This window comes from Gossypium hirsutum, chromosome A03 (assembly GCF_007990345.1).
Source record: "Gossypium hirsutum isolate 1008001.06 chromosome A03, Gossypium_hirsutum_v2.1, whole genome shotgun sequence".
NCBI lineage: Eukaryota > Viridiplantae > Streptophyta > Magnoliopsida > Malvales > Malvaceae > Gossypium > Gossypium hirsutum.
This window is the reverse complement of record NC_053426.1, coordinates 109412182-109438464: the sequence shown is the minus strand read 5'-3', so window position 1 is coordinate 109438464 and position 26283 is coordinate 109412182. Positions and strand designations below refer to the sequence as shown.

General features: G+C 32.7%; 2 protein-coding genes across 2 annotated transcripts; one reads left to right on the top strand and one right to left on the bottom strand.

Annotated features, from left to right (window-relative positions):
• The first annotated feature begins 12298 nt into the window (after positions 1-12298).
• On the top strand, positions 12299-16336 carry LOC107908936 (transcription factor bHLH143). Its single transcript, XM_041101867.1, has 5 exons — positions 12299-12487; positions 13387-13516; positions 13798-13951; positions 14079-14240; positions 14333-16336. Exon 5 carries the CDS (start codon positions 14350-14352, stop codon positions 15481-15483), a length of 1134 nt encoding a protein of 377 aa, XP_040957801.1. The 5' UTR covers positions 12299-12487; positions 13387-13516; positions 13798-13951; positions 14079-14240; positions 14333-14349; the 3' UTR covers positions 15484-16336.
• Positions 16337-20994: 4658 nt separating this feature from the next.
• Positions 20995-23907, bottom strand: LOC121221509 (root phototropism protein 3). The gene is made up of 4 exons (XM_041101866.1): positions 23315-23907; positions 23165-23234; positions 21773-23077; positions 20995-21700 (listed from the first exon to the last, which is right to left on the bottom strand). Exons 3-4 carry the CDS (start codon positions 22874-22876, stop codon positions 21152-21154), a joined length of 1653 nt encoding a protein of 550 aa, XP_040957800.1. The 5' UTR covers positions 22877-23077; positions 23165-23234; positions 23315-23907; the 3' UTR covers positions 20995-21151.
• Between the last annotated feature and the right edge of the window lie 2376 nt (positions 23908-26283).

Sequence of the window (26283 nt, the reverse complement as noted above, 5' to 3'; positions counted from 1 at the left end):
GTAGCTTCGCAATGAGATCTATAAAACAGAGAAAACAAAGCAAACGGAGTAAGCATTACGATGCTTAGTAAGTTTTAAGCAGTGTCAACAGATAACAATCAAATTATAACATAGTTGTTCGTATTTTTATTTCACTCTTCCTTCGGGCATACCATCCCTTTACCGAATATGCACATCTCATCATATACAATAGGCAGATAAACTTTCACATAAAAGTGAGCTTATGTGACATAGATATATTGTATGATTTCACATAACCTCTCACACTGATCTGATGTCACATAATCGTAGGAATAGTCTCATAGATTGCTCTCGTATGCATCACATAACTACCTTGTGATTTAGTTCAAATCAAGCTCACATATAAACTTGGAGTACATACCTGTTTAACCCTTCGCATTGAATATATTTATAAGCAATTCTTATTACGAAGTCTTATTGCTTTAACCTCTACTCGGATTATCGGCGAGACCTTTAGCTCAGACGAAATCTCCACACGAAGTTATCGGGTCTTACCCGGACAAAATCTCCACACGTAGTCATCGGGTCTTACCCGGACATAATCTCCACACGTAGTCATCGGGTCTTACCCGGAATATATTTCCAAGTTTCATGTACATTTAATCACATGTTACAACATTCACATCGACTGTCATATTTGTAATTCATTTGTCTCATCAAATATCTAATAATACACACCTTTCACATTTGGTCGTTCGGCCACGATATACGCACATCGCCTACATATTTCACACTAGCCATTCGGCTTTACCACATATACATATCTCATACATATTTCACACTAGCCATTCGACTTTACCACATATACATATCTCATACATGTTTCACATTAGCCATTCGGCCTTATCACACATATGCATGTTCACATTCATCACATTGGCCATTCGGCCTTAACACATATATGCATGTTCACATTCATCACATTGGCCATTCGGCCTTATCTCATATATACACATAAAATCCTAAATTAAAATATAAATTTTCATGTATTCACATCACAATTATCCAAATATACTTCACATACCACATATACTATCATGTATACACTTTGTCTTGGCCGAATCTACATCAATCATTTTCCAATGAATAATTCAATTTCACGCCATACTATCATTTCATATTCGAATACTCATAAACTTACAATTTTACAAATTTTTATATCAAAGATCCATCTAACACTCATATATCATTTTACAATATCACGATTTAGAATTCACGTATGGGTTTAATCAATAGCTTATGAGCAACTAAAACAAGTTTTTATCCATGTTTACAACAGAATCACATATTCACTACGAGCTGTTTTCCTGAGCAATGGTCACTAAATTATTTATAACTAGAGCTAAAAAAATCCAAATCACTTGCCGTTAATTTTCCCTGAATATAGACTCATATATCTTCCATCCATAAAATTTCTAGAATTTTAGGTTTGGCCAAACAGTACCAGATTTTTGTTAAAGTTTCCCCTGTTTCACTGTTTGACTAATCTGACCAGTCTTCACTACGAATCAAATTTATCATTGTACAGAATTCAAAATATGTTCTATTTGATTTCATGTGAAACTAGACTCATTAAGGAGTCTAAGCATATAAATTTTATCTTATAACCATTTTTGTACAAATTATAATGATTTTCTAAAAACAGAACAGGGGATTTCGGAGTCATTCTGACACTGTCTCACACAACTTTAAATATCTATTTATAGGAAATTTATTTGCTTACACGGTCTCTTTTATAAGAAACTAGGCTAATTAAGCTTTGATTTCACATTTTATTCAGCCTATAATTCCACACCAACCATTTATAGTGATTTTCTAAAATCACGTTACTGCTGCTGTCCTAAGCAAATTATTACAATTTGCTCTTAAATTTCCAAGTCCAAACACTTATGAACTTACCATTTGAGTTTAAGACATATCATGGCCACATCATATCTTATTAAATCAACTTATTATGTCCTAATATGATTGAATTTACTCAACGTTTAATCACTTAAAACTTACCTCGGATATTTTGAATAGTTGCGGATAGACTACTCGATTGCTTTTTCTTTTCCTTTATCTGATTTTGACCCTCTTAGCCCTTGAGCTTGATTCAAACAAATAGATCTTATTTAATAACTTATCAAATTAGCTATTCGATTAAATACATGTATATTATACAATTAAGTGCGAATGATTTTATTAACTAGTTATTCAAGCATTATACATATGCTCTACTCATGCCCCATCGAACATAATACTAGCTTAATACCTTGCATATTAGGATTTCATAGACATCATTTAGTTTCACATAATACACATATTGTCCCAAATCGACACAAGAGTCAAACGCATCACTCAAAATGCCGAAATCCAATTAAGTCTACCATTATAGCATTATCATATTTATGTACTTGGTAAGTTGGGTTTGAATACGTTTGGCACTAGGTGTCCAACCAAATATTCCTTGAACACTAAACTCAATTTATAATCTTTCCTAATTAAAACATTTAACACCGACTAGACATGTTTACAAGCCTAGGCTGAATATTATTTTAGACATTCGAGAAATCATTTCTCAACTCAACTAAATTTTGTATATCACACTCAAATATTCACACTAGTTTATTTTAACATTATAGCTGAAACCCTCAATTGACTAACACAACCTCTTAATTCAATATAAACACGCATACATATATATATACAGCCTAAATCCCTTTCTTAACTCGTGATTCACTAACTTGGGAGTTATTTTCTAACAAATTTTAACTTACTCTAATACCGAATGCTACTCAAGCTTTAAGCTCATGTCCTTTCATTATTAAGCAAATGTTATAACATAACTAACATCCCTTTTTCAATTTGAACATCAACACATAAAGAAATTAAACACAAAGATTCATAGCCGAAACCTATACATAACATCATTCAAGGTTTAATCCCCTAAATTCATGCACAAAGCCGAACCTATTGAGAGATGTATATAAAACAATATCTAATTAGTACATTCAAGCACTTACGGCATTCCCTTCAATTTAATACTAAGACAAACCAAAAGATTTATTCATGTAAATTCAAAAATTTCAAGTTCATCTCTTTCACATATAAATACCAAAAATTAAGTATTTACTAGCTTAAACTCTATTAAACCTTAAAACATCAATCTATCCCCTACCATTTTCCTCCATGGCCGAATGCTCAAGACACCATAAAACTAAAAATTTTGTCATGGGCTATGTAATGAACTTAATATCTAACTCAAAATATGCTAAAAAATCCATAAGCTAACATGAATTTCTCACCTTATTCATGACTTAGAATCACCGAATGGTTGCTCCCTCTCTCCCTCTTAGAATCGGCCAAGAAGAAACAAGAATAAAGACTTGTTTCTTTCACCCCTTTCCTTCTTTTCTTTACTTTATTTCTAACATTTTATTTTATTCTTTCTCCCATAAAACACTAACACCAAATGTTTATAATAGGCTTTAACTTTTAGCATGGCCGGCCACCATCTTGTTCTTTGGTTAATTTGACATGCAAGTACAATTATTTTGCAACATGCATAAATAGGCCACTTTACAATTGCCTAGCACACTTCTAAATTTTCTCACATAAGTCCTATTTACTAAAATTCACTACAATTAAACGAAATTCAAATATGAAATTTTCACACATGCATATATACATATAATAAGCATCAAATATGACAGCTAATTATTTTTATGACTCGGTTTTGTGGTCCCGAAACCACTTCCCGACTAGGGTCACATTAGGGGTGTTACAAATTTACTTGCTTTTCTATTTCTAAGAATCTCCATACCAAGTATCTTCTTTGCTGGTCCTAAATCTTTCATCTCAAATTCTTCACTTAGTTGGGCTTTGACCTTTCTTATCTCTACTTTATCTTTTGTTGCTATCAACATGTCATCAACATAAAGAAGTAGATACACAAAAGAACCATCACTGTTTTTCTTAAAGTAGACACAACTATCAAAACTACTTCTTTTGAAATCATGAGAAGTCATAAAGGAATCAAACCTCTTGTACCACTGTCTTGGTGACTGTTTCAAACCGTAAAGGGACTTTTTCAGCAAGCAAACATAGTCCTCTTTTTCCGAGATTGTAAAACCTTCTAGTTGTTGCATGTAAATATCCTCTTCAAGTTCTCCATGCAGAAATGCAGTTTTTACATCTAACTGCTCAAGCTCCAAATCATGCATGGCCACAATACCAAGTAAAGCTCGAATCGAACTATGCTTAACAACTGGGGAGAACACATCTGTGAAGTCCACTCCTGGAATTTGACTGTAACCCTTTGCAACAAGCCTTGCTTTATATCTGGGTTCTTCAACTCCTGGAGTCCCTTCTTTCTTTTTAAACACTCATTTACAACGAACAGCCTTTTTACCTTTAGGAAGTTTTACAAGATCCCATGTTCTGTTTTTGTGGAGTGATTCCATCTCCTCTTGCATAGCAAACATCCACTTTTCTGAGTCTTCACAGCTAATCACCTCAGAATAATTAAATGGCTCTTGATTCGCATCTATATCTTCAGCCACATTTAAAGCATAAGCAACTAGATCAGCCTCGGCATACTTCTTTGGAGGTTTAATTTCTCTTCTTGTTCTGTTTTTGGCGATTGAGTATTGCGGTGAAGAAGCCACTCTATTCTCAATTTTTGTACTGGCTTGAGGAGTTGATTCTGTATTAATCTGATGCTCCACCTGCTTTTGGTTTTCTTTATTGGAAGAGTCTTTAAGAGATAAGTTAGGTAGCATAGCAGTTTCATCAAAAACAACATCTCTGCTAATCACAACTTTTCTATTTTCAGGACACCATAACTTATAGCCTTTTACACTAGCTTTATAACCAATAAAAACGCATTTAATGGATCTCGGTTCCAATTTTCCATTATCAACATGAGCATACGCAGGACACCCAAAAATCTTTAAATCATAATAATTAGCAGGATTACCAGACCATACCTCTTGTGGAGTCTTTTTCTCAATGGCAACGGATGGAGATCGGTTGATCAAAAAACATGCAGTACAGGCTGCTTCTGTCCAAAATGACTTCGGTAAGTTGGCATTTGACAACATATATCGAACCTTCTCCATGATCGTTCTGTTCATTCGTTCTGCAACGCCGTTTTGCTGTGGAGTATGACGAACTGTCAAGTGTCTCATGATCCCTTCTGACTTGCACAATCTATTAAACTCATCAGAACAGAACTCTAAGCCATTGTCTGTACGGAGGTATTTTATCTATTTTTCCGTCTGTTTTTCAATTATAATTTTCCAAGACTTAAATGCGGAAAACACATCGCTTTTCTGCTTCAGGAAGAACGCCCAAACTTTTCTGGAAAAATCATCAATAAAGGTTAGCATATAATTAGCTCCACCTCTCGAAGGCACTTTGGATGGCCCCCACAGATCAGAATGAATATACTCCAACATTTCCTTCGTGTTATGGATTCCTCTAGTGAATCGAACTCTCTTTTGCTTCCCAAAAACACAGTGCTCACAGAAATTCAGTTTGCAAATTCATTGCCCATCAAGAAGTCCTCTTTTGTTCAATTCAGCCATACCATTCTCACTCATATGCCCTAGGTGCATATGCCAAAGTTTAGTAATATCATCATTTGACAAGGAAGAGGAAGCGACAGCTGTATCACCAGTAACAGTAGAACCCTGCAAAACATATAACTTGGCAATTTTCTCTGCCCTTTCATCACAACAAGGGACCCTTTGAAAATCTTTAAAACCCCACTTTCAGCTGTGTATCTGTACCCTTTTGAATCAAGAGTACTTAACGAAATTAAATTTCTTTTCAATTCTGGAACATGACGTACGTCGCTAAGTGTTCTGACAACTCCATCAAACATCTTAACTTTAATTGTTCCAATATCTGCGATTTTACACGAAGCATTATTTCTCATCAAAACAACACCTTCAGACACTGTTTCGTAAGTTGTAAACCAATCCCGATTGGGACTCATGTGGAAGGTGCAACCTGAATCAAGTATTCACTCCTCACTTACTTTAGAATCATTGACAGAAGCGACTAAAAATTCACCATCGCTGTAGTCTTCTACAACATCAGCTTCACCGGAATTTTCTGGTTGTTTTCCCTTTTGATTCGCATCCTCTCTTTTAATCTTATTTTGTAGCTTATAACACTCAGATTTAATGTGCCCTTTCTTCTTGCAGAAGTTATAAGTTTTACTTCTATTTGAAGACTTTGATCTACCCTTAGATTTACCACGAGGATTCCGTTCCTGTGTCCTACCACGATCATTATCAGCATTCTGATCTTGTCTCCCACGAACAATGAGACCCTCTCCCTGAGAGTCGGGTTTAACCACAAGATGTTTCATCTTATCATACGAGGTTAAAGAATCATAAACTTCATCAACTGTGAGAGACTCGCGGCTATATAAAATCGTGTCTCTAAAGGTTGAATAAGACGGGGGCAACGAACAAAGTAGAATCAACCCTAAATCTTCCTTATCATACTGAACCTCCATGGCCTCCAAGTTTGAGAGAATTTCTTTAAACACTGTTAAGTGTTTGTGTACAGATGCACCTTCCTCCAAACGATAAGCATAAAGACGTTGCTTCATATGCAACTTGCTTGTTAGAGTTTTCGACATACATATTTGTTCTAGCCTCTTCCATAATGCAGCAGCAGTCTTCTCTTTCATTACATCTTGCAAAATTTCGTTGGAAAAATGCAGATGTAATTGTGTTAACGCCTTTCGATCCTTACGCTTCTTTATGTAATTGTGTTAACGCCTTTCGATCCTTACGCTTCTTCTCTTCATCTGTTAATATCGAAGGCATCTTATCTATCCCTAGTAGGGCATCCTCCAGATCCATCTGTGCAAGAACTGCTTGCATCTTAATCTGCCACAATGCAAATCTGGTGTTGCGATCCAACAGCGGAATTTCATACTTCAAAGATGTCATTACTGTGATTGAGATGAACAATCCGGAAGCTCTGATACCAATTTGTGAAAAAAATAAAATAAAATAAAATAACACACAAATTTTACGTGGAAACTCTTTCGGGGAAAAAACCACAGGCAGAGGAGAAGAAAATTCACTATGTCGAAAATTTGAATCAATACAAGAGGAATAGACTATGTCTATTTATAGGCTTGTAAAGCCATATTCTAGTAGGATTGAAACACCTTATCCTAATCAATATAAAATAGATTGAGTTTAATAAGGTTTAAAAAACCTTATTCTAAAATAAAATAAAAGAAGTCTAGTTTTATATGGATTTTACTTTTATTTTATTTTCCATCGTATTTTATTTAAATAAGAATTTGGGTCACTTAATTCTAACAGAGGTGATTTTACAATTTCATGTTATATTGTCTAATTTTGTTCAATTTTTATTTTTAAAAATAATCATATTTTTTAAACAAACATGTCTATATTCAATCCTTACCTTTATCTTCTAATAAAGTAATAATATAATATGAAGTAAAGTTTCTATAAGAAAATTAATTAAATTATTATTTGAGAATTGAATTTAGCAACTATTCGTATACTTAGGTAATTTTATTTTGGCCTAAGTTCGGCTTGTACTTAGCAATTGTTCTCATATTGAGCATCTAAAGATCAGGGCCTCAATCTTTGCTAACAATGCTAATGCCTCATTGGTTATTGATCCATTTTTTTTTAGAGTTTATAGATAAAGAGGCCATACAATAATGAATACAAATACATACGGATACATACGGATGGAGAATTGGAATTTAACTCGATAAAATCTTGGTAATTGATTGTGCATGGTGAGATTGAAGGCTCACACGGTAATTATTATGTATAATGAGACTCGAATTTAAATAATTAAGGCATAATAACTTATTTAGCCCTCCAATTTTAAAAAATCATTTTAGCTCTCCCTTTATTTTTTTCACCTTTTGTTAGTCTTTGAACTTGAGTCATTTATCAAATCACTTTAAAATGGATAAAAAAGTTAACGTATAACGTAAGGGTGAAGCCATAAATTATTTTAGTGCGGGCTAAATTAAATTGTAATTTTTATAATAATAAATATGTGATTTCCCATTTTTATACCCTAAATCTTTATAAGTTTTCAAGAATTAAATCAAATTTTTATTATTTTTAGGGGGCTAAAGTGTAATTTTATTTTTATTAATTTAAAATTTTAAAAGTCCTAAATGAATTTTTTTTCATTTTATAGGGTTGGGCCCCTACCAGCCCCCTAAGTATGCCCCTAGTATAATGTTGTTGATATGGCATACAATCCATTTGGAGAATGGTTTGATAAATAGCGCACGTTGAAGGACTAAAAATGATAATAAAAAAATTAAATGGTAAGCTAAATAACTTTTTTTGTAAAGTTGAAGGAGGGCCAGATAAATCATTATACCAATAATTAAAGACCTAAAAGCTCAACTTTTACCAATAATACCAAAGTTTATTGCTCCATTATTATTACTATTATTTTGAACAATAATCTCATTATAAGTTCTTATCATATCTGTTCTTTTTGAAACAATGCTTAAAACTATTCATATCTCCTCCCTAAAAAAAGAGGATAATGTGTTTCAGCGCACTCGAGCCAATATCCTTCTATACTGACAATAATACAGATATCAATCACGATAAAACTCAATCGACCCGTTATTATTATTTTAATAAAAAGAATAAAGGTAGTAGCTATCAAATTTGGGAAGTATACTATGAATTTACAAAATCTGCATCAACGCCTCAATTAGCGGTGGCATATAGCAGCCTCCAAAAGTTTAATATGTAGACTTCCATTTTAATTAAAATTAAAAGTATATATTGTGCATGTTATGGCATAAGTATTGCGATGCCAAAATCCCAACCTAATATACCTATTATTATTATTATTATTATTTATTTTGCTTTATTCAGCACATTTAATTAATTACTTAAAAAAAGAAGCTTTCTGAGCATGGCTGCTTTTATAAAAGCATTGCCTAGTGATTGATTCAAAGTTTCAACACTTTTATATCTTTCAATTAAAATACAAATTATTATTATTATGGGGTTAAATCTTTCCACTAATTACACATAAGGTACCATTTTCAAAGTTATTATATGTCATAATTATTTTTATTAAATGCATTGAAATTGATGAGTAAAGTTAACTAACAATTTGCATTTGCTAAACAATGAGTAAAATTATCAACTATTAAATTTAACATAAAATGAATTGTATATCATTTTAAATATTAATTTAAGATACATTGCATTCTTGAAGGGAGGAAGACGACATTGTTAAGAGAGGCAGCTACGAATCCAAAACATGAACCTTAAAATGGATATGAAGTTTATAAAAAAATATTAATTTTTAATTAATTAATTAAATTTTTTATGAGTTTTGAATAGAGTTGTCCATTGGTCGGGCCGGGCCCTAACAAAGTTTTAGGCTCAGCCTGACCCGACCCAAAAAATGAGTCTAAATTTTTGTCCAAATTTGACCCAGATAAAAATGCCAAAATTTGGGCTCAACTCGGCTCGGTTGTATTAATTTTTTTAAAAAAATTACTTTTTATATAAAAAATTAAAAATATAATACACCAAATATACTAAAAATATTAAAATAAATGTTTCCCAATAAATTCAAAATAAATTTAATTTTTTTTTAAATTTAAATAATACTAAGATAACTACAACTTAACAAGCAAATGTCTCTAAAATAGAAGCAAAATTAACAATAAAACAAGTGTTATACAATATCCATACATTAACAACAAAATAGTAACAACATAATAGTGAAATAGCAACAAAACTGTAGCAAAAAATGAGAAAACAACAGAGGTTTTTTTTTATTGTAAATTCGGGCTAGTCTGGGCCTAGACAAAAAAACCCTACCTAAGGTCCACCTATTTCTTAAACAGATTTTATTTTTTTGCCCAAACTCATTTTTAAAACTTATATTTTTATCTAAATCCTCCCATTTTTCAGATCAACCAACCATTAACATTTTTAATTTTGAGTTAATAATTGAATGAAAAAAAAACTTAAATGTACAATATCAATGCATCTACTTTATAATCTCAATTTTATATTATTGAAATATAAATAAAAATGATCAATCAAGCTTTGGTCAATATTAAAGTTGAGGTAAGGAATACATAAATATGTAATTTGACATTGCACAATAAAATGCAATTTTAGTTTCAATAAAATATTTTTAATATTATTTTCATATAATTTTAAAAAAAATATATAATAAATCAAAAAATATAAAAAAATATTATATATTTAAATAACATTAAGATATGTGTAACTTAACAAGCAAATGTCACTAAAATAATAATAAAATTAAAAATAAAATAAGAGTTATACGATATCCAATCAATAACAACAAAGTAGTAAAACATAATATTGAAATGGTAACAAAATAGTGAAAAAACAACAACAACAAAAAAAGTAGCAAAACACTAAAAACAACAACAACAAAAAATTCAAATTTGGGCCGGGCAGATAAGTCTAGTAATTTGACATTGCAAAATAAAATACAATTTTAGTTTCAATAAAATATTTTTTTATATTCAAAATTTAATAATAAAAATAAAATATCATTGTCAATTTAACAAATCAATAAAAAAATTATTTGCTTTTATTAAAAAAATTATTCAAAAATGGTTTAATCTACCTTAAAATTTTCTTAAAATACCCAAAATTTATGATTTAAATAAATTGGGGGGCATGAGGTTTAATACACGAGGATTATAATTAAAATAGAAAAATGATTGATGGAGGTGGAGGGATGTAATTGAAATACTGGATTGAGTGGTGGCTGGATAATTCTAAAATGTCCCACCTAACTCACACTTTACCATTATTGTTGTGGGATCATGGCTCATTCACTCATTACTTGTTAGAACTTATTAAAAATGAAAGGGGAAATTTTCTTTTTTGGTTGCATTTGAATTGGGTAATCACCTGCTTAGATTGCTAATGAGTGGATTAGATTGTTAATGAGTGTATTCCACATGTTTTTGTCTCTCTGCTTCATCTTCTTAACATTCACTACATGTTGCATGCTTTTTCAGCACCTCAAAGATTTGATAATTTCACCACTTTTCGATCCGTAATAGGTAGGATTGGGGCTGGAACTGAGTTATGTATTTTTACGAGAGTTAAAATGTAATTTCATTCTTTTATTAACTTATATCTTTATAATTTTCAAATGATTAAATTAAAAATTTATCGTTTTTGAAAGTCAAAATGTAATTTCGCCCCTAATAAATAGGGTATCTTTTTGGGATTGTATTGTGTTTGTTTTCTTCGGATGTCCATTAATATTCATTATTTTAAAGTGTGCTCTTCAAGTGTAAATCAAGTTAAAGGTGAAGTTAAAAATTATGTTATGGGAAGGGGGTTGAGATAAAACTAAAAAATTTGGGAGGACACTAAGTTTAAATTTTTTTTATTAAAATGATTTTAATTTAACGAAATCAGCCAAAATTTACATATTTTATATTTAAAACAATCTAAAGAGAATGAAATTGAACTATTTATATTGGAAAGTACTAAAATACCAATTAAACCATTCTACCATTCAACCAGGCCTCTGCGCTTTGGCTACACCCTGAACCAAAGACCTCTTACCTATATGCGATTTTAAAACAAAAAAAAAACTAAATGTAGTTAAGGGTAGAGTTAAAAAAATTGAAAATCGACTCGAATTGAAATATTTTAATAGCTTGTATGGAATATAAGTTTAAAAATATGGTGTTGATTGAGTCTTATTTTAATTAATATTAATATTTTTACCAGTATAGGAGGATGTGGGTTTAAGTATAGTGAAGCGCATTATTCTTTTATTTAATTGTTTGGGAAGGGACTATCGCTAGTTCTAAACATTATAGCAAAACGAGTAAATATGGTAAGAACCTATTAAGATTAATGTTTAAAAAAATTATGGTTACCCGAAGAATTGAATTTACTAAAAATTATATTTTTAAAATTATTATATAAAATCTATTAAATTTTTTATTAGATTTACGTTAATATATTAATAGATTATAAAATGTTTCCCAAAAAAATGATTTTTTCTTGAAAAAGAGAGACATGGTTTAGTTTAATGGGCCTGGATCAAATAGAGGCCCGTTTATTGAAATTCAGTCAATAAAAATGTAAAGGAAAAATAAACCAGCGGTAATTAAAGATTTAATTTAACCACTGAAATGGGTAAATTACTGTACATGAAACAGTGAAAAAAAAGGTATAGCATAGCAATAATTGGCGGAAGAAATGGTGGGTAAATTGGGAAGCCAAATTACCAAATTCTCTATATATTCTCACTGTCCCTTGGCACACTCACCTCTTTTACACACATTTGTTTCCTCTTTTGAGTTTTAACTGTTCTCTTCTTTTTTTTTTTCTAGTTTTCTTAAGATTCTGTCTTCAGCTTATCTCTTTGGTACCTTTGGGATCCCATAATATCAAGCTTTTTTTTTTCTGTAAGTTTTTATATTCAAAGTTTCATCCTTTTTACAGGTTCTTGTATGTTGTTTGCTTGATGGGCTTGTTTTGTTTCTGTTTGTTGACTAAAAAGGGGGGGGGGAGGCTTTGATTTCCCATATTATTTCTGGGTTTTTGAGGATCTGGTTCTTGGATGTTGATTTCTGATAAATTGTTAAAATTTTGGAGGAAAAAAAAGAAGGCTTCTTTGGGTTTTATATAATCAATTTCTTTTTTTTTTGGGGGGGGGTTTGATTTCATCATAGATTTTATTTTATCTTATATATATATTCCATTTTTTAAGAATTAAGAGAAAATATATATATTGAGTTGAATTTGGTGTTTTGTGACTTTTATCACTTTCTTCGGTAGTCATCTCTCTAGGGTTTATTATACTTGTTCTTTCTTTTTTGGGTTTCTTAAAATATTTCAGTTTCCACGATTTTTTAGTCACGTGTTCCTTTTTATATAATGAAATTTGTTTGCATCAGTAGTTACATTTAATTCTAGAATTAAATTTTGCTTGGTTTATATATCAGTTTATTTATTTAGTGTTATTATGAGAAATGATGAGACTGAAATGAAATTGGAATTTGTATGTGATGAACTTTTATATTCTAAGATATCTCATGGGGCTCAATGTAAGTGCTTGGATGAGTGTATCCCCATATAATGTTTGAATATGGTGTCGAACATAGGTACTTTAGAGAAGATGAAGAGTTAACATAGGCTCTATGAAGGAAAAATGCATCATCCATATTCATAAGAATTGTTTAATGTTATGTTCGTATTCATAATAATAAGTGGTTTATGCTGTTTTGACTTCCATATTCGTACCTTATGTTTTCGATTTTTCGTAGTAGTGCCTCTCTTCTAATTAGACCTTTCCTTTTTGCAGAAATATCTGGTTTGTGTACCAACAAAGAACATAAAAGCTGGGGACAATTTGGTAAAACATAGAAGGGAAACGGCATGCCTTGGTGGAGTGTCTTGGTTGATGTGTTCCGCATCGTTGTGCGATTGAATTTGTACTGCCGAGTTATTTTGTAAAATTTATGCCTTTTCAGTTTACCTTAATTTTCTATTAGCTACCTTGTTTGACCATCAATGGGATCTACCCACTTTTTTTCCTTTTTTCGTGATCAATATAGGATTAGTTAGAAAAGATTGTAAGTTAAACACTAGTCGTAATTCGAGCTCCTTCTGCCACTTCTTCCAATCAAACCATTTCTTTAGCACTAGGTAGATATTTTATTTGTCTTATATCTTGGTCAAATTGTTTAGCTTTGTTCTCATCCATTATCGATAGGAGTAATTAATCCAAGGAGAAATACGTAGTTATGGTGTGCCAAGCAGCTAGTCAAACAAGATTTAGAGCATTGAAACATGAAAACGGGATTGCCGGAAAACCAACAATTGTAGTTAGAGTAATTGCATGCTTTCAACCAATGGAGGATTGCCAGGTTAGTTGAAATTTTAGTTTCATTCAATTCCTTTTTTCCTCAACAGTTGCTTCAATTAATTCTTTGTATCGATAGATATTATAAATGGATGTTTAAACTGATATTATGTCAATTTTATGTCTTCCAGGCTGAGTACTTTCGTCATTTGCTTAAACCTGTCACGTAGATTGAATCCGTATCTTTGGTATATTATCAAGCTGGAATTTATAAAGTTTTTCTTTTCAACATTTGTTCCTTAAAGAAGTGTTTAAAAATTGAAACTACAGTATTGAGCATTGTCCATCTCCTGGTATGTTGTTACCACTTGCCTCATTTTGTTTTGCATTGGTACTAATTTATTGGTTCGGTTCCCGTGACAAAATTATTATTTGTATTCTGCAGGAGTTTGTTCTAGTTGGATGGTTAAGACCAATAATTCTTGGGTTTTCCCACAGCATTCTTCTTGGCGACTGCCCGAGTTAAGTTGCATGAGTGCATCGTTAGAGCCCAGGCAGCCAGAATGCTTGCCTGCATGTATAAATCCTAGCAGTCACATACTTTCCGTGAGTGTGTCAAAATTGGGGTCTTTGGTTCCTGGTATGAATTACGGCACTCATGTGCTTCCTGCAAATATTGCAATGCCAGGGTCTGCAGATATTTCTGTCTTAAAAGCCGAACAAAAGTATCAACCTCATGGGTTGCTTCAGCAGTTATACCCCAGTTTCCCTACTTCGTTGCCCTCTCGAGGTTCATTTCTCAATGAGCAGCAATTCATGATTGCTAATGGGCACACTGGCAGGGCTGCAGCTAATTTTGTCTCTGGCTCCTTTCAGAAAGGGCTGATAATTTTTGATCATTCAGGGAGTCAGACAAGGTTAATTTGTGGCTCTTTCCGATCACCGCATCAGCATGCGGCAACTGCCATTACAGAGCTAGCTTCATCTCTTGATATCCATGAAGGGTTGCAAGCAGTTAAGACAAATACTCTTATTCCGACACCACCAGCTTTACAGGAGGAATATGATGAGAACCGTTTGGGGGTTGAAGGGAGTGAGATGCGTGAAGACACTGAAGAACTTAATGCTTTGCTTTACTCTGATGAAGAGGAGGATGATTTTGGTGTTGGTGATGATGATTGTGACGATGATGAAGTAATGAGCACAGCTCACTCTCCAATTGGAATTAAGCGAAGCTTTCAGAATCAAGACCATGATAATGATGTAATTGAGCAAGTTGCTAGTTCTGATGGTCCAAACAAAAGGCAAAAACTACTGAATGGTGGGCATAAGCAATCGATAATGGTGGATGCCGCTTGTTCAGTGAAATTGGAAGGCTCTCACGAGTATGATAGCGATGCAGAATCAAGCTACCGAGGGGAGATTTTACATACTGAACAGTCAATGAAGGATAAGATTCGCTTGACACTAAAAATCCTTGAGAGCATAATACCTGGTACAAAAGGAAAGGACCCATTACTGGTCCTTGATGAATCTGTAGATTACTTGAAGTCTTTAAAGCTCGAAGCCGAGACTTTAGGAGTGAACCACTTCTAGGTTACACTCCTTCCTTTCTAGTAACTTGTTGGCTAAGTGGTGGGAAAAGAAGGATGAAATTAAAAAAAAAAAGAAAAAAGAATAAAAGAACCATAGTCTTAACCAAGAATGATTGATGAATTTGAAATCACTACACCGGCTTTTGCTCTGTGGGGACGGTTTGTTTGTCATCTTTTACTTTCTCAAGGGAGCCTTATATAATGGGGGGCCAACAAAGGCAGCAATGCAAGGTATGCTATTAGCTCTTTTTGCTTAAAAAAAGATGAGGGTTTTGTTGGTTGACCTGAAATGATGATCATGGATAGCTTTTTTGCCATGGGATGTGTTAAGTCACCAATGCTTTGAACGCATGGGGAGGCTGGTAGTAGTGGTATGTGCTGTAAAAACAAGGCCCCTCCTGAGCCCCCAAGGATTCAGTGCATGCGCGTTAGGTGAAACTGGGTCCCATTTCCCACCCTGTTCCTCTTTTATTATTACCTTTGAAAACACGTCATGTTTGATATTTTAATCTTTGTTACAAGCATGAAGACAAAAGTTTCTAGGGTGGGGATGTACATGTACATGCATGCAGTGAACTGAAGAGAGATTATTTAGTTTCTTCTTTTCTTTTCTTCTTTTCAATGTTCCACCTTCCATCAAATCCTGTAGTAAAAAAAGTTCGGTCTTTTTCTTTTTCTGGTTCATGTACAAGTTATATGTGTGTTTCCTTCTTTATGGCTCATGCAGGGTCTTTGTTTGTATTCATAATTGGAGCATGACTCTGTTGAGTTTAAAGCTCCAAACTATGGCTTGTTTGTTTGTTGTACTCTCGTTTTCAGTTTTAATGTAATAATATTGGTTGTGATTTCCTTTAGTTTTTCCAATAATCAACTTTATATTTCAATGATGGCTACAAGAGTTATTATATTCATATTTTTAATTTGAAGTTTAAATTTGTGTTAATTATTCTTTATTTTATGTCTAATTATTAGATATATAATAAATAATTTTTTTTTCATATTATTACACTAGTAGCAAAATGAGGTATAAATGTGTTAAAATTTTAAATGTGAATATAATGCATATATTAAAGTAGAAAAGAGAAGGTAAATATCACAATTAGCCTTAACATTCACACATCTTTGTCAATTTGGTGCTTTTCTGTAAAGTTAAATTTGATCACCAAGAAAACGGTAAAAAAGAAGAAGCACATATATGATTTGAAGGTACGGTATTTCTGGCTCAACAAATTTACATCTCATTCCATTTAAACCCATATTACTAGTTATAATGTGATAAAAATATTAACTTGTGATTCATAGTGTTGGATGAAAACTTAATCGTCCAATAAAAAAAAAGAATGAAAAGACAAAAGAGGTAAATTGAGAGATATTCAGAGTGGACTTTTGAGGCATTTTATGGGTTCATGCATCCCCTTTTTTCTCATTGCCTAAAACTGTAGGGTTAGATATTTTTTGTCTCCCACCTCTCCAGAATATACATATATCTGTCCACTTTGGAAGCCATCCATATGAACCATGTATGCATTGGTGCCCATTTCAAGATCATCACACATCTCATTCAACACAAATATATATATATTTGTATTTTTCATTTTTCATTTTTCATTTTTGTTTTATGGTTCATGTTTGAGATTCGTAATTATTACTTTCAACAATTTTATCCATAAAATTCAAATCTTATTCTCTTTTTAAGAATGTAATGTTTTAAATGCTTATTAAAATATGTTTATGGTCACATTATATTATCATAATTGCAGTTAATGGTAGGCTTGTTAATTAAAAGAAAAAACAAAAGGTAAGGTGATGGTTGTTTAGAAGAAAATTTATATAATCTTCATATTTTATTATTATTATTTTAAAATTTTATTTTTAATTTAAATCAGTTAAAAGTTTATTTTAATTAAGAGTGTATCTAAAAACCATTTATTAATTGAATTAATAGATCTTATTTTAATAACACATGAATCATTTTAATTAATAAATTCCATTAAATTAAGTGTTTATTCCAATTCTTATTAAAGGGCTGAGAATTAGAAGAATAACACAATTAATTAGTAACGATGAGTTCTTTTGAATATACTTTACATGCCATCGAAAATTGCTCTACAACTGAGGAAACTTAGATGCACGTTGTGCCAAATGTGTTATGTGGCCGTTTCTTTGCAGGTAATCTTCATGATTGGGTTAGGTTTAATTTACTTAGTCCTAATCTAGCTACGGGCGATGTTGTTCGGCCAAGCCTATTTGGTTTGTTAGCTTGGAGAATATAGAAAAATCGGAACCTTTTTATCTTCCAATGGGTCTCTTGGAATGCAGGTGACATTGTGAAGAATTTTTATACATGGGCAAAACAATATGCCTCTTTTCATAAGTAGGATTTATCTAGACAGCAGACGCCGAAGCCAATCTTTCATATGCCGGAGAATTGGATCAATTTATGCATTGATGGTGCGGTTCAAGCTGTGTCCAGTACAGCTGCTACTGAAGGAGCACTGAGGTATGGTAATGGGGATTGGATTTTGGGATATAATAGATTTTTGGGTGAATGTTCTGTCTTTGATGCTGAATTGTGGGGCATTCTAAATGGATTGTCTCTTATTCAAAATAAACATTTTGAGGGTGTCTTGATTCAAGTAGATAGTCTGAAAATGATTGAGGTTATTTAGGAATTTTCATCGACTGATTCAAACTCTACCCTTATTAGAAGAATTCATTAAATTTTAGCAAAAGTTAGGCATCGGGTCATGGAACACATTCCCAATAAGTTAAATAAAATTACAGCACAGCTAAATTAACTTTTTACACAAGTCAAAACCTAACAGTTTTTGAAGAAATCCAAAAAGAGGAATTAGCAGTCTCCTCTATTAATAAGGCTAGTGTGTTAGCCTTGCTCAAAAGCTCACTTTGTAATTAGTTTGTATTTAGGTTGCTTTTAAAAAAAAAGTAACGATGAGTTTCAATTTTTTTCAAAAATGTTTTTTAAGTTTAAGTTATAGCATTAAAATTTCTTACACTTACAAAAAAAAAACATAAAATAATTGTCCTAATCCCAAAAATTACACCTTGTTGAGTAGCATCCAAAACTACAAAATAAGGATGATACTATAATGTCAGAATATGTGGACAAAATTGTAGCTTTCTTTGTTATCTCTCAAATCACACACGCACTCTTGCTTATTGTTGCCATATCTATTTCATGCTTGCATATATGATGTATGTATGTGAAAGAAAGATTTATATTTTGTGATTCCATTGTTGGAGAGCTGTCTTTTCCTGTTTTTGGTGATTAGTGTGAAACTATTGATGAGATTATTGTTTAATTTGAGGGATTTGAGGATACGTTTTGAATTTTGTGGCCTTTGATTCAACTATGGCATAAAATATTAGTTCTCAGGATTCTATACATGGAATGATTTGTTAAGCAGGTTTAAGTGGATAGAAGAAATATGGAAGCTCTGGTATTAAAAGTTAGATCGTATTTTGTTCGTTTTATTTAAAAATGGGTAAATTAGTTTCTATACATTAGATAAAAGAGCAAATTGGTCCGTCTGATAGTAATTCTATCAATTTCTATTGTTAAAAATCGGTCTTTGTACGTCCGCATGAGGTACACGTGATATGCCACATGTCAATATATGGTTATTTCGTCAGTCACACCATTTTTTAACAGTACAAATTGATGAGATTTTTAATAGAAAAGTCTAATTTACTTTTTAACCTAATGTATAAGGACTAATTTATTTATTTTTTGAGTAAAAAAAGAAAATATAATCTGACTCCTAATATAAATATCTTCATTGTACTTTTACCGCTTCAAGTGCTACTATATAAGCTACACAATTCATATCCCTTAGCTAAAATGCCACGTACAAAACATATCATTAATTAGTAATTCAACGGTGATGAAATCAACGTTTAAAATTTGGGGCTTAATTAAAATCTTAAAAAAAAAGTAAAGAATTTAATATATTTTTTAAAATTAGGAGTTAGTGAAATTTTATTAAAAAATTAGGGTTTAAATAATAAATTCTAAAAAGAAAATAGAGATTTAATGAATTTTTTTTAAAATATGGAGGGTTTAATTAAAACTTTGAGAAGAAATTAGAAAAGTTAATAAGAATTTTCAAAAAATTGAAATGAATTTTGTTATTGAATTTTGAAAAAAGAGAGACAGAATTTCATATAAATTCAAGCAAGTTCTTTTCAATTTCATTTTGTTGGTGGGACTTATTTGTTTTTGTTGGGTTTTAACTACTCACATGAATGATATTAATTTGTACCATAACCTTATCCCTGCACCATATAATTAAATTATTGGTAGTTCATATCCTTATCTCTGCATCCAAATAATTATATGTTTTGCTTTATGGTTGTTTGTATGATTGACTTCTTTTATGATTTTTTATGTTTGATTAGGGATGCAAAATCTACAATCCATTTGTTCTGAATGGAGGTTTTTTCTTTAAATCTGTCGCGCTATCTTCCATCAGTAGTTGTTTGATCTCTCTCGTTTTAAGCACACAAATGACTCTTTGCCTCCCCTTTTTTGCCAGACAGCGCGGATCTCTGGTTGGAGATCCCGAGTGACTGTTTAAGGTTTTAGTTGCAGTCATGGTGGTCGACTTTTTGGCCGTTGAATAGTCAGCCACCATCCCCTACACTGTCCCTGACTGTGTCTCAATGTCAAACTCCAGACAATTTTTCCAGTAGGATGAGGACAAGCCATCGAAATAAGAAATTCCAGGGGGCCTAAGGGTCGAGTCGTGCTTTAGTGCTCGAGTCCAATGATGGTTCGCATTCTCTAAGCCCTAGTGACTTTTCGTCTATTGAGTTTCTACAAGAACTTAATTTTGTCAGGGATTCCATTGCATATGATGATTTAAGTTGGAGATATTTCCACTATCATGGAAGCAATGAATTGTATAGAGACACACCATATCATAATTGATGGCAAAACGTGTGTTGGTTGAGAAGGCATAGAAATTGTGTTGGGTGCTCTTCTTTGTTTCTATTTAGGCAAAAGGTTTGATTCAAGCAATGGACGCTCTTTTTCTCGCCATAAAATTTAGGTTTATTAATCTTTCAAGATATCTAGTGTTGGGTCCTCTATTGCTTTCTTTACTTAATGCATCTAGGTTTGTGGCTTTGTTAGGCTTTCTCGGACTTTGTCTTTTATAAAATGAAATGAAGTTTCATATCATATTTTTGTTAAAGAAATTTAGTACATCCTATTTAATCTCTATGACATGGTTTATTTAATAATTCAATAAAAAATTTCAATTAAACTTAGTTCTTAAACATATTTGATATTTAATATTTATCTTAAAAGCAGCAACATATTATGCAATAAACATCAAGAGTGGTGATAGATTTGACAATATCTATGTGCCCTGTTCCATTAGCATATTTGATTTGGCAGGCATTGGGACTAAATTGGAATTACAGAAGAATGAACACATCAAACAAAATCACATAGAAACACAAACAAATTTTAAATGACAATTTGAAGTTATTTTCATGGTGGTGGGTTTTTCTTTTTCTTTTTTATCATGGTAATCACTGTAAAACATCAACACTGCAATTTCCTCAAAAATTTCAAGACAAAAAAAAAAAAAAGAGGGAAGGCTAACACATGATGGGAAATGTAGAGTTTTAAGGCACCTCTTTTACGAAATCGAATTTCTCCATCTTCTCGGTGTCTTTCGAGTCTGTTCTGCCATGGTCGAAATTTGAGGTCCGATGTCGTGGTTTTCCACGGCTGTCATCTTGGTGAGTTTGCTCAGTTTCTTCCATCCGTTTGTCCATGCCGATGTTTGTTTTTGCTTCGACATCTTTTCAAATTGTCGTTGTAAGTTCTCCATGTCGTTTTGGAGCTCGAGGTACTTGGCCTTGACGCTCTCGAGCTCGAACTTGAGTGTGTTGATGTCCTTCTTAGCGGCTGCCCATCCTTCTTGGAACGATAGCGGCGTTGCTTCGAGTAATGTCTTGTGATTCGGTATCAATGGTTGGTATTGAGTTTCCACAGGGTCTTTGAGTGTGCTGTTGGCCAATGCATTGCTTATTTTCACTTGCTCCGAGAAGAGAACTTGTACCACAATACGCAGGGGGAGCCGTTCATTTTGTGCAGCATGCATGCAGGCATCAATCGAGAGCTTTTGGCAGTCCATGACACGGCAGAGTCGCTTCCTTTCATGTTCGGACAGTGTCGGATGTGCCTGCAATTGAATTTTGTTACCCCATTGATCTCAATGATACCACCATTTGCAATATGTGGATAAAGATATTACCTTAAGATAGGAATCGATAGCTCGATAAAGTCCGTCATCGCAGGTCCTTGCAGATTCTGGCAAAGCTTCAGCCAGTACCTGAAACTTTGTCAATGACAGGTTTCGATCGCTCGAAACTTCCGTAAGATAACTATCAACAAGCCTGGCAACTCTCATCTTGGCATTCGGATTGTTGCTCCTTTGTGTTCCTTCATACATGTGTTTGTCCGAAAAAGGCGGTCTACTCGGGCTCGAACTTTCCGTCTGTTCTTGAACAAGGAAATGTTCCAATAGTCTCTGAACAAGGTCCACATCGTACATGGTTTCACTTTTATTGTAAGAAGGAATGAGAAGATCCGCCAGAGTAGCTTGTTCAAACTGCATCCCGACTCGTTTCTCCAATTCGGTTACCAAAGCTGGTGCCACTTTCAACATGTTAGCCATCCGCAAAAGCCGAAGTAAGAAACTGCAGGAAACGCTGTCTTTCTGCGGCGGGATTATGCTAACCAGGCTCTCAATGATCATCCGTTGATCTTTAGCCTGAATCGATGGAGTATCTTCCTTCGTCCCGGCTACAATCATATGTAGTCCGCCTTTCCAACTACTACTACCAGTACCGCCACTACTATTACTATTGGTACTAATACTCATATCATCCGCTGGCCCCTGCCCCTGACCATCTTTTATCAACCCTGGAAGCCATTTCGCCGCGTAATGCATGATCGACGCCCCAATCAACTCAAACCGCATACCCTTCACCTTGATCGCCGTAATAACCCTCACGAAATGATCGGTCCTAAGGATCGAAACGTCCTCGAACCACCAATCTGGAGGCACAGGTTGACTCCTACTGGGGCTAGAATCCTTCAAATCATTCCATTTCGGACTCGAAGCCTTACTCGGTTTCCGAGTATACGCCCACTTAATCCCTTTCGGATTAGCACAAGCCTTCCAAGCTATAGACTCACTGCAGCGCCGCACAATTTGAAGGTTCTCCGCCCATGGCGACAGTTTCTCACAGCTTTTCAACACCAGTATCGAATCCCTCCATGAAGATAACACCACATAGCTTAAAAACGCTTCGGTTTTGAATATAAGGTTACCTTCGTCCAAATCCTCTGTCATTTCAAGGTACTCTGCAGCACATCGTAAACCAGATATGTTCCCTGCTGTTAAATCCACTGCAATCCCATAGCAGAATTTAGCTGCTAACTCAAATGCTTCTGGTCCACCAGGGAGATCTTCCAAAGCAATTTTGTTTAAATCTGGGTTGTTGGATTCATATATAAGCCTATTCACTTTTCCACTTCAAGAAAGCATAGGATACTTTCCCGAGAAAATAAAAATAAGTGAGAAGAAATTTATGGTTTTAGAGCTTTAAATTTTTTTTTGAAGTTCTAGATAAACAGCTACCTTGTGCAAGTGAAAATTGACATCTCCAACTTGAACTAAAAGGTCACTTGGAATATCAGTAGCAACATACCTGCAAACAAAATAAATGTAAACCTAGAAACAAAAAGAAAAACCCAGAAAGTTAAGTAAGGTCCATGAACATAAATATACCAGGACTGGCCTCTAAGTTCAAACCCATCAGTTTTGACACCATGTTTGTTGGAACTAAGAACACCATTGCCATACTCTCTACCTCTGACAGATTTGGTCTCTGATTCCCACATATTCGAACTGGGTTTTGGCTCAGGTTAAAGTGACTCTTACACTAAAAAAAGGAAGAGAAAATGAGGGGAAAAAATTACAGAAAAAAGAAAACGAAGAAGAACTACTAAGTGGTGACACAATAACAAAGAGAGAGTTGATGAGAGGAAGAAAAGGAAGAATCCCACATGGGATGCTTGGAATTATCTTGAAATTGTCGGCTTTCTCACGGATTTTCAAGGTGTTTTTTTTTTTTTTTGCTTACAGGCTGTGAGGTAATGGGGACTTGTAGTATAGTATCTCACTGTTCTTGGATCAATTTTGGATGGTTTTGCCTTGCAAAAATTTTGATACTTCTTTTATAAAAGAAGAAAAAGAAGGAAAAAACAGTGGAGAACGGAGATTCAATTTCTTTTCCTCTCTCTACCATTGTTATGTTACTGTTTTTTTTTCATCTTTTTTATAAATTTTAAATGCATAATCTTTAGAAAAAAGAAAAACATTCCTCGGTTTGACAGAGATAGAATATAGAGCTGCTATGTTTACGTAACACGACCCAACAGGTGTTTGACGAAAGTTTTAAATTACCAAAATGCCATTGCTAAAATATACACTATACATTTAAATTTATGTTTTTCTTAATAACTATGAAAAAATTTCTTTTCAGTCACCCAAAGTAAAATGTTCGCAACCTAAGTATCTCTGTTCCGTAATTCATTTATTTTGACAGTTAAAAAAATTAATATAATAATAAATTTAATTCTCAATTTTTACATAATATATCAATTTAGTCATAATTTAAAAAAATTAACCTTCAAAATTTACAAATATTCTCAATTTATCCTCATTCTAAAAAAATACATAAAAATACATAATAAGAGATTTAAATTTTATTATAATATTTAATAAAATAAAAACCCCTTTCACCCCCTTCCCTCTCCCTCTCTACTGCTAATCCTTAATTTGCAGCAACAGGTGGAACTAAATGTATATCATCTCTTCAGCTTACCTCTAAGGCTCTAACTATACTTCCTTTCCACAAATATATGGTTGGAAGCATGGAAGAAGAGTTTCGCGATGTCTTTGTCATTAGGTATGATATCTACGCTGTTATGCACAGTAGTAACCACTTAGAAATTATGAAAAATACAGTCTTTATGACTGCTATACTAACATAGATGCATGACTTGTATTGGTTTTTCTCCTTCTATAGCTGCAATTTCATTTGCTTGTATTTGGATCTCTCTTGTAACCTGCCCTTCTGGATTTATTTGCAAATTCTAATACTTAATTTGTAGCAATAGAGAGGGAGAGGAACGATGGTGGTGGTGGGGGGTCCGATGGGAGAAGGGGAGAGGCTGGAGATTTTTATTTAATTTAATTTTTATGTATTCTTAAATTTTTTTAAAATTAGGATCAAATTGAGAAATTTGTAAATTTTGAGGGTTAATTTTTAAGATTATAACTAAATTAATATAATATGAAAAAGTTAAGGGTTAAATTTGTTATTATACCAATATTTTTAACTGCATTTAACAGTGACCAAAACGACTAAATTATATAACGTGAATGCTTAAATTACAACTTTTTTCATCTTGAGTGCCTAAAATGATTTTTTTTTTGTAATTGAAAGATTATCTATGTAGTTTATCCTAAATTTAATTATAATTAATTGGCAGACATAGGCATGTAATCTAATGAACACAATCTAATTATCTATGTAATTTTGTAGATTGATCCAAGAATATTGGAGTAATCAATGCATTATTATAATCCAATTTAATAATCTATGTGACAGCCCTAATTTGACCCTAGTCGAAAAGTGATTTCGGAACCATAAAACCGAGTCATAAAAAAATAATTAATTGTTATATTCTATGCTTATTGTATGTGTACATGCATGTGTGAAAGTTTCATGCTTTAATTTTGTCATTTGTATGTGAAATTATTAAATAGGACTTATGTGAAATAATTGTGAAAGATGATAGGTAAAATTAAAAGTGGTCTATTAATGCATGTCATAAAAAGTTTGGACTTGCATGTCAAATATCTATTTTTATGGTGGCCGGCCATAATGATGGTTGATGGTTGATGGTAAATATATGTTTATTTAAGTATTATAATAAGAAATAGCATTATGTAGAAATAATAAATAATTAGTAAAATAAGGTAAAGATAATAAAATTAAGGGATGCTCATCTTTCTTTCTTCATTGTCGAAATTGAGAAAGAAAAATGAAAAAAAATTTGAAGAAGAAACCAAGGCATTCGGCCATGGCTATCCCAAATTAAAGGTATGTATTGTGATTTTTATTTTAATTGATTATGAGATTAAATTGATAAGTGCATAGTTTAGTTAACCCATGGTTTAAATGCATGAATCCTTGAACATCTAACCATTCGGCAAGTTGATAAATTTGTGTTAATTTGAGGAGTTTTTAGAAGATGTTATTTATATGTTAAAGTAACTTAAATGAATAAGTTGAATTCATTGTTTGGAGGTATGAATTGTAGTTGCCGTATGTATATATATACATATGCACTTTGGAAAGAAAATTGTGTTATTTGAGTTTTTATATATATATATATATGTGCATTCGGTCATTGGGGGTAATAAGATGAATTTAAAATGTTGTGGTTTGTTTTTAAGGTTGGTTAAATGGTTGTGGTCATTGCCGAATACATTTGTGTTAGGGGAAAATAGGATTAAGTATCGATTCGATGAGCTAAATATATATATATTCGGCTATATAGATTTGATGTGTACTTGAAAATATAATAAGCCTTAAGAGATTGTGTTTGTGTATGTGGACTAGATGTTTAATGGATATTCGGCTAAAAGGGTAATTGGTTAAGTCATAGGAATTGTGGTGATATACA

What these genes read in the sequence shown, in the direction of transcription:
- LOC121221509 (XM_041101866.1), bottom strand. Translation starts at nt 22,876, where the DNA reads ATGACAGAGGATTTGGACGAAGGTAACCTTATATTCAAAACCGAAGCG. An exon ending in CTATCGATTCCTATCTTAAG is followed by an intron (nt 21,701 to 21,772) that starts GTAATATCTTTA and finishes ATTCAATTGCAG; the next exon opens with GCACATCCGACACTGTCCGA.
- LOC107908936 (XM_041101867.1), top strand. Translation starts at nt 14,350, where the DNA reads ATGGTTAAGACCAATAATTCTTGGGTTTTCCCACAGCATTCTTCTTGG.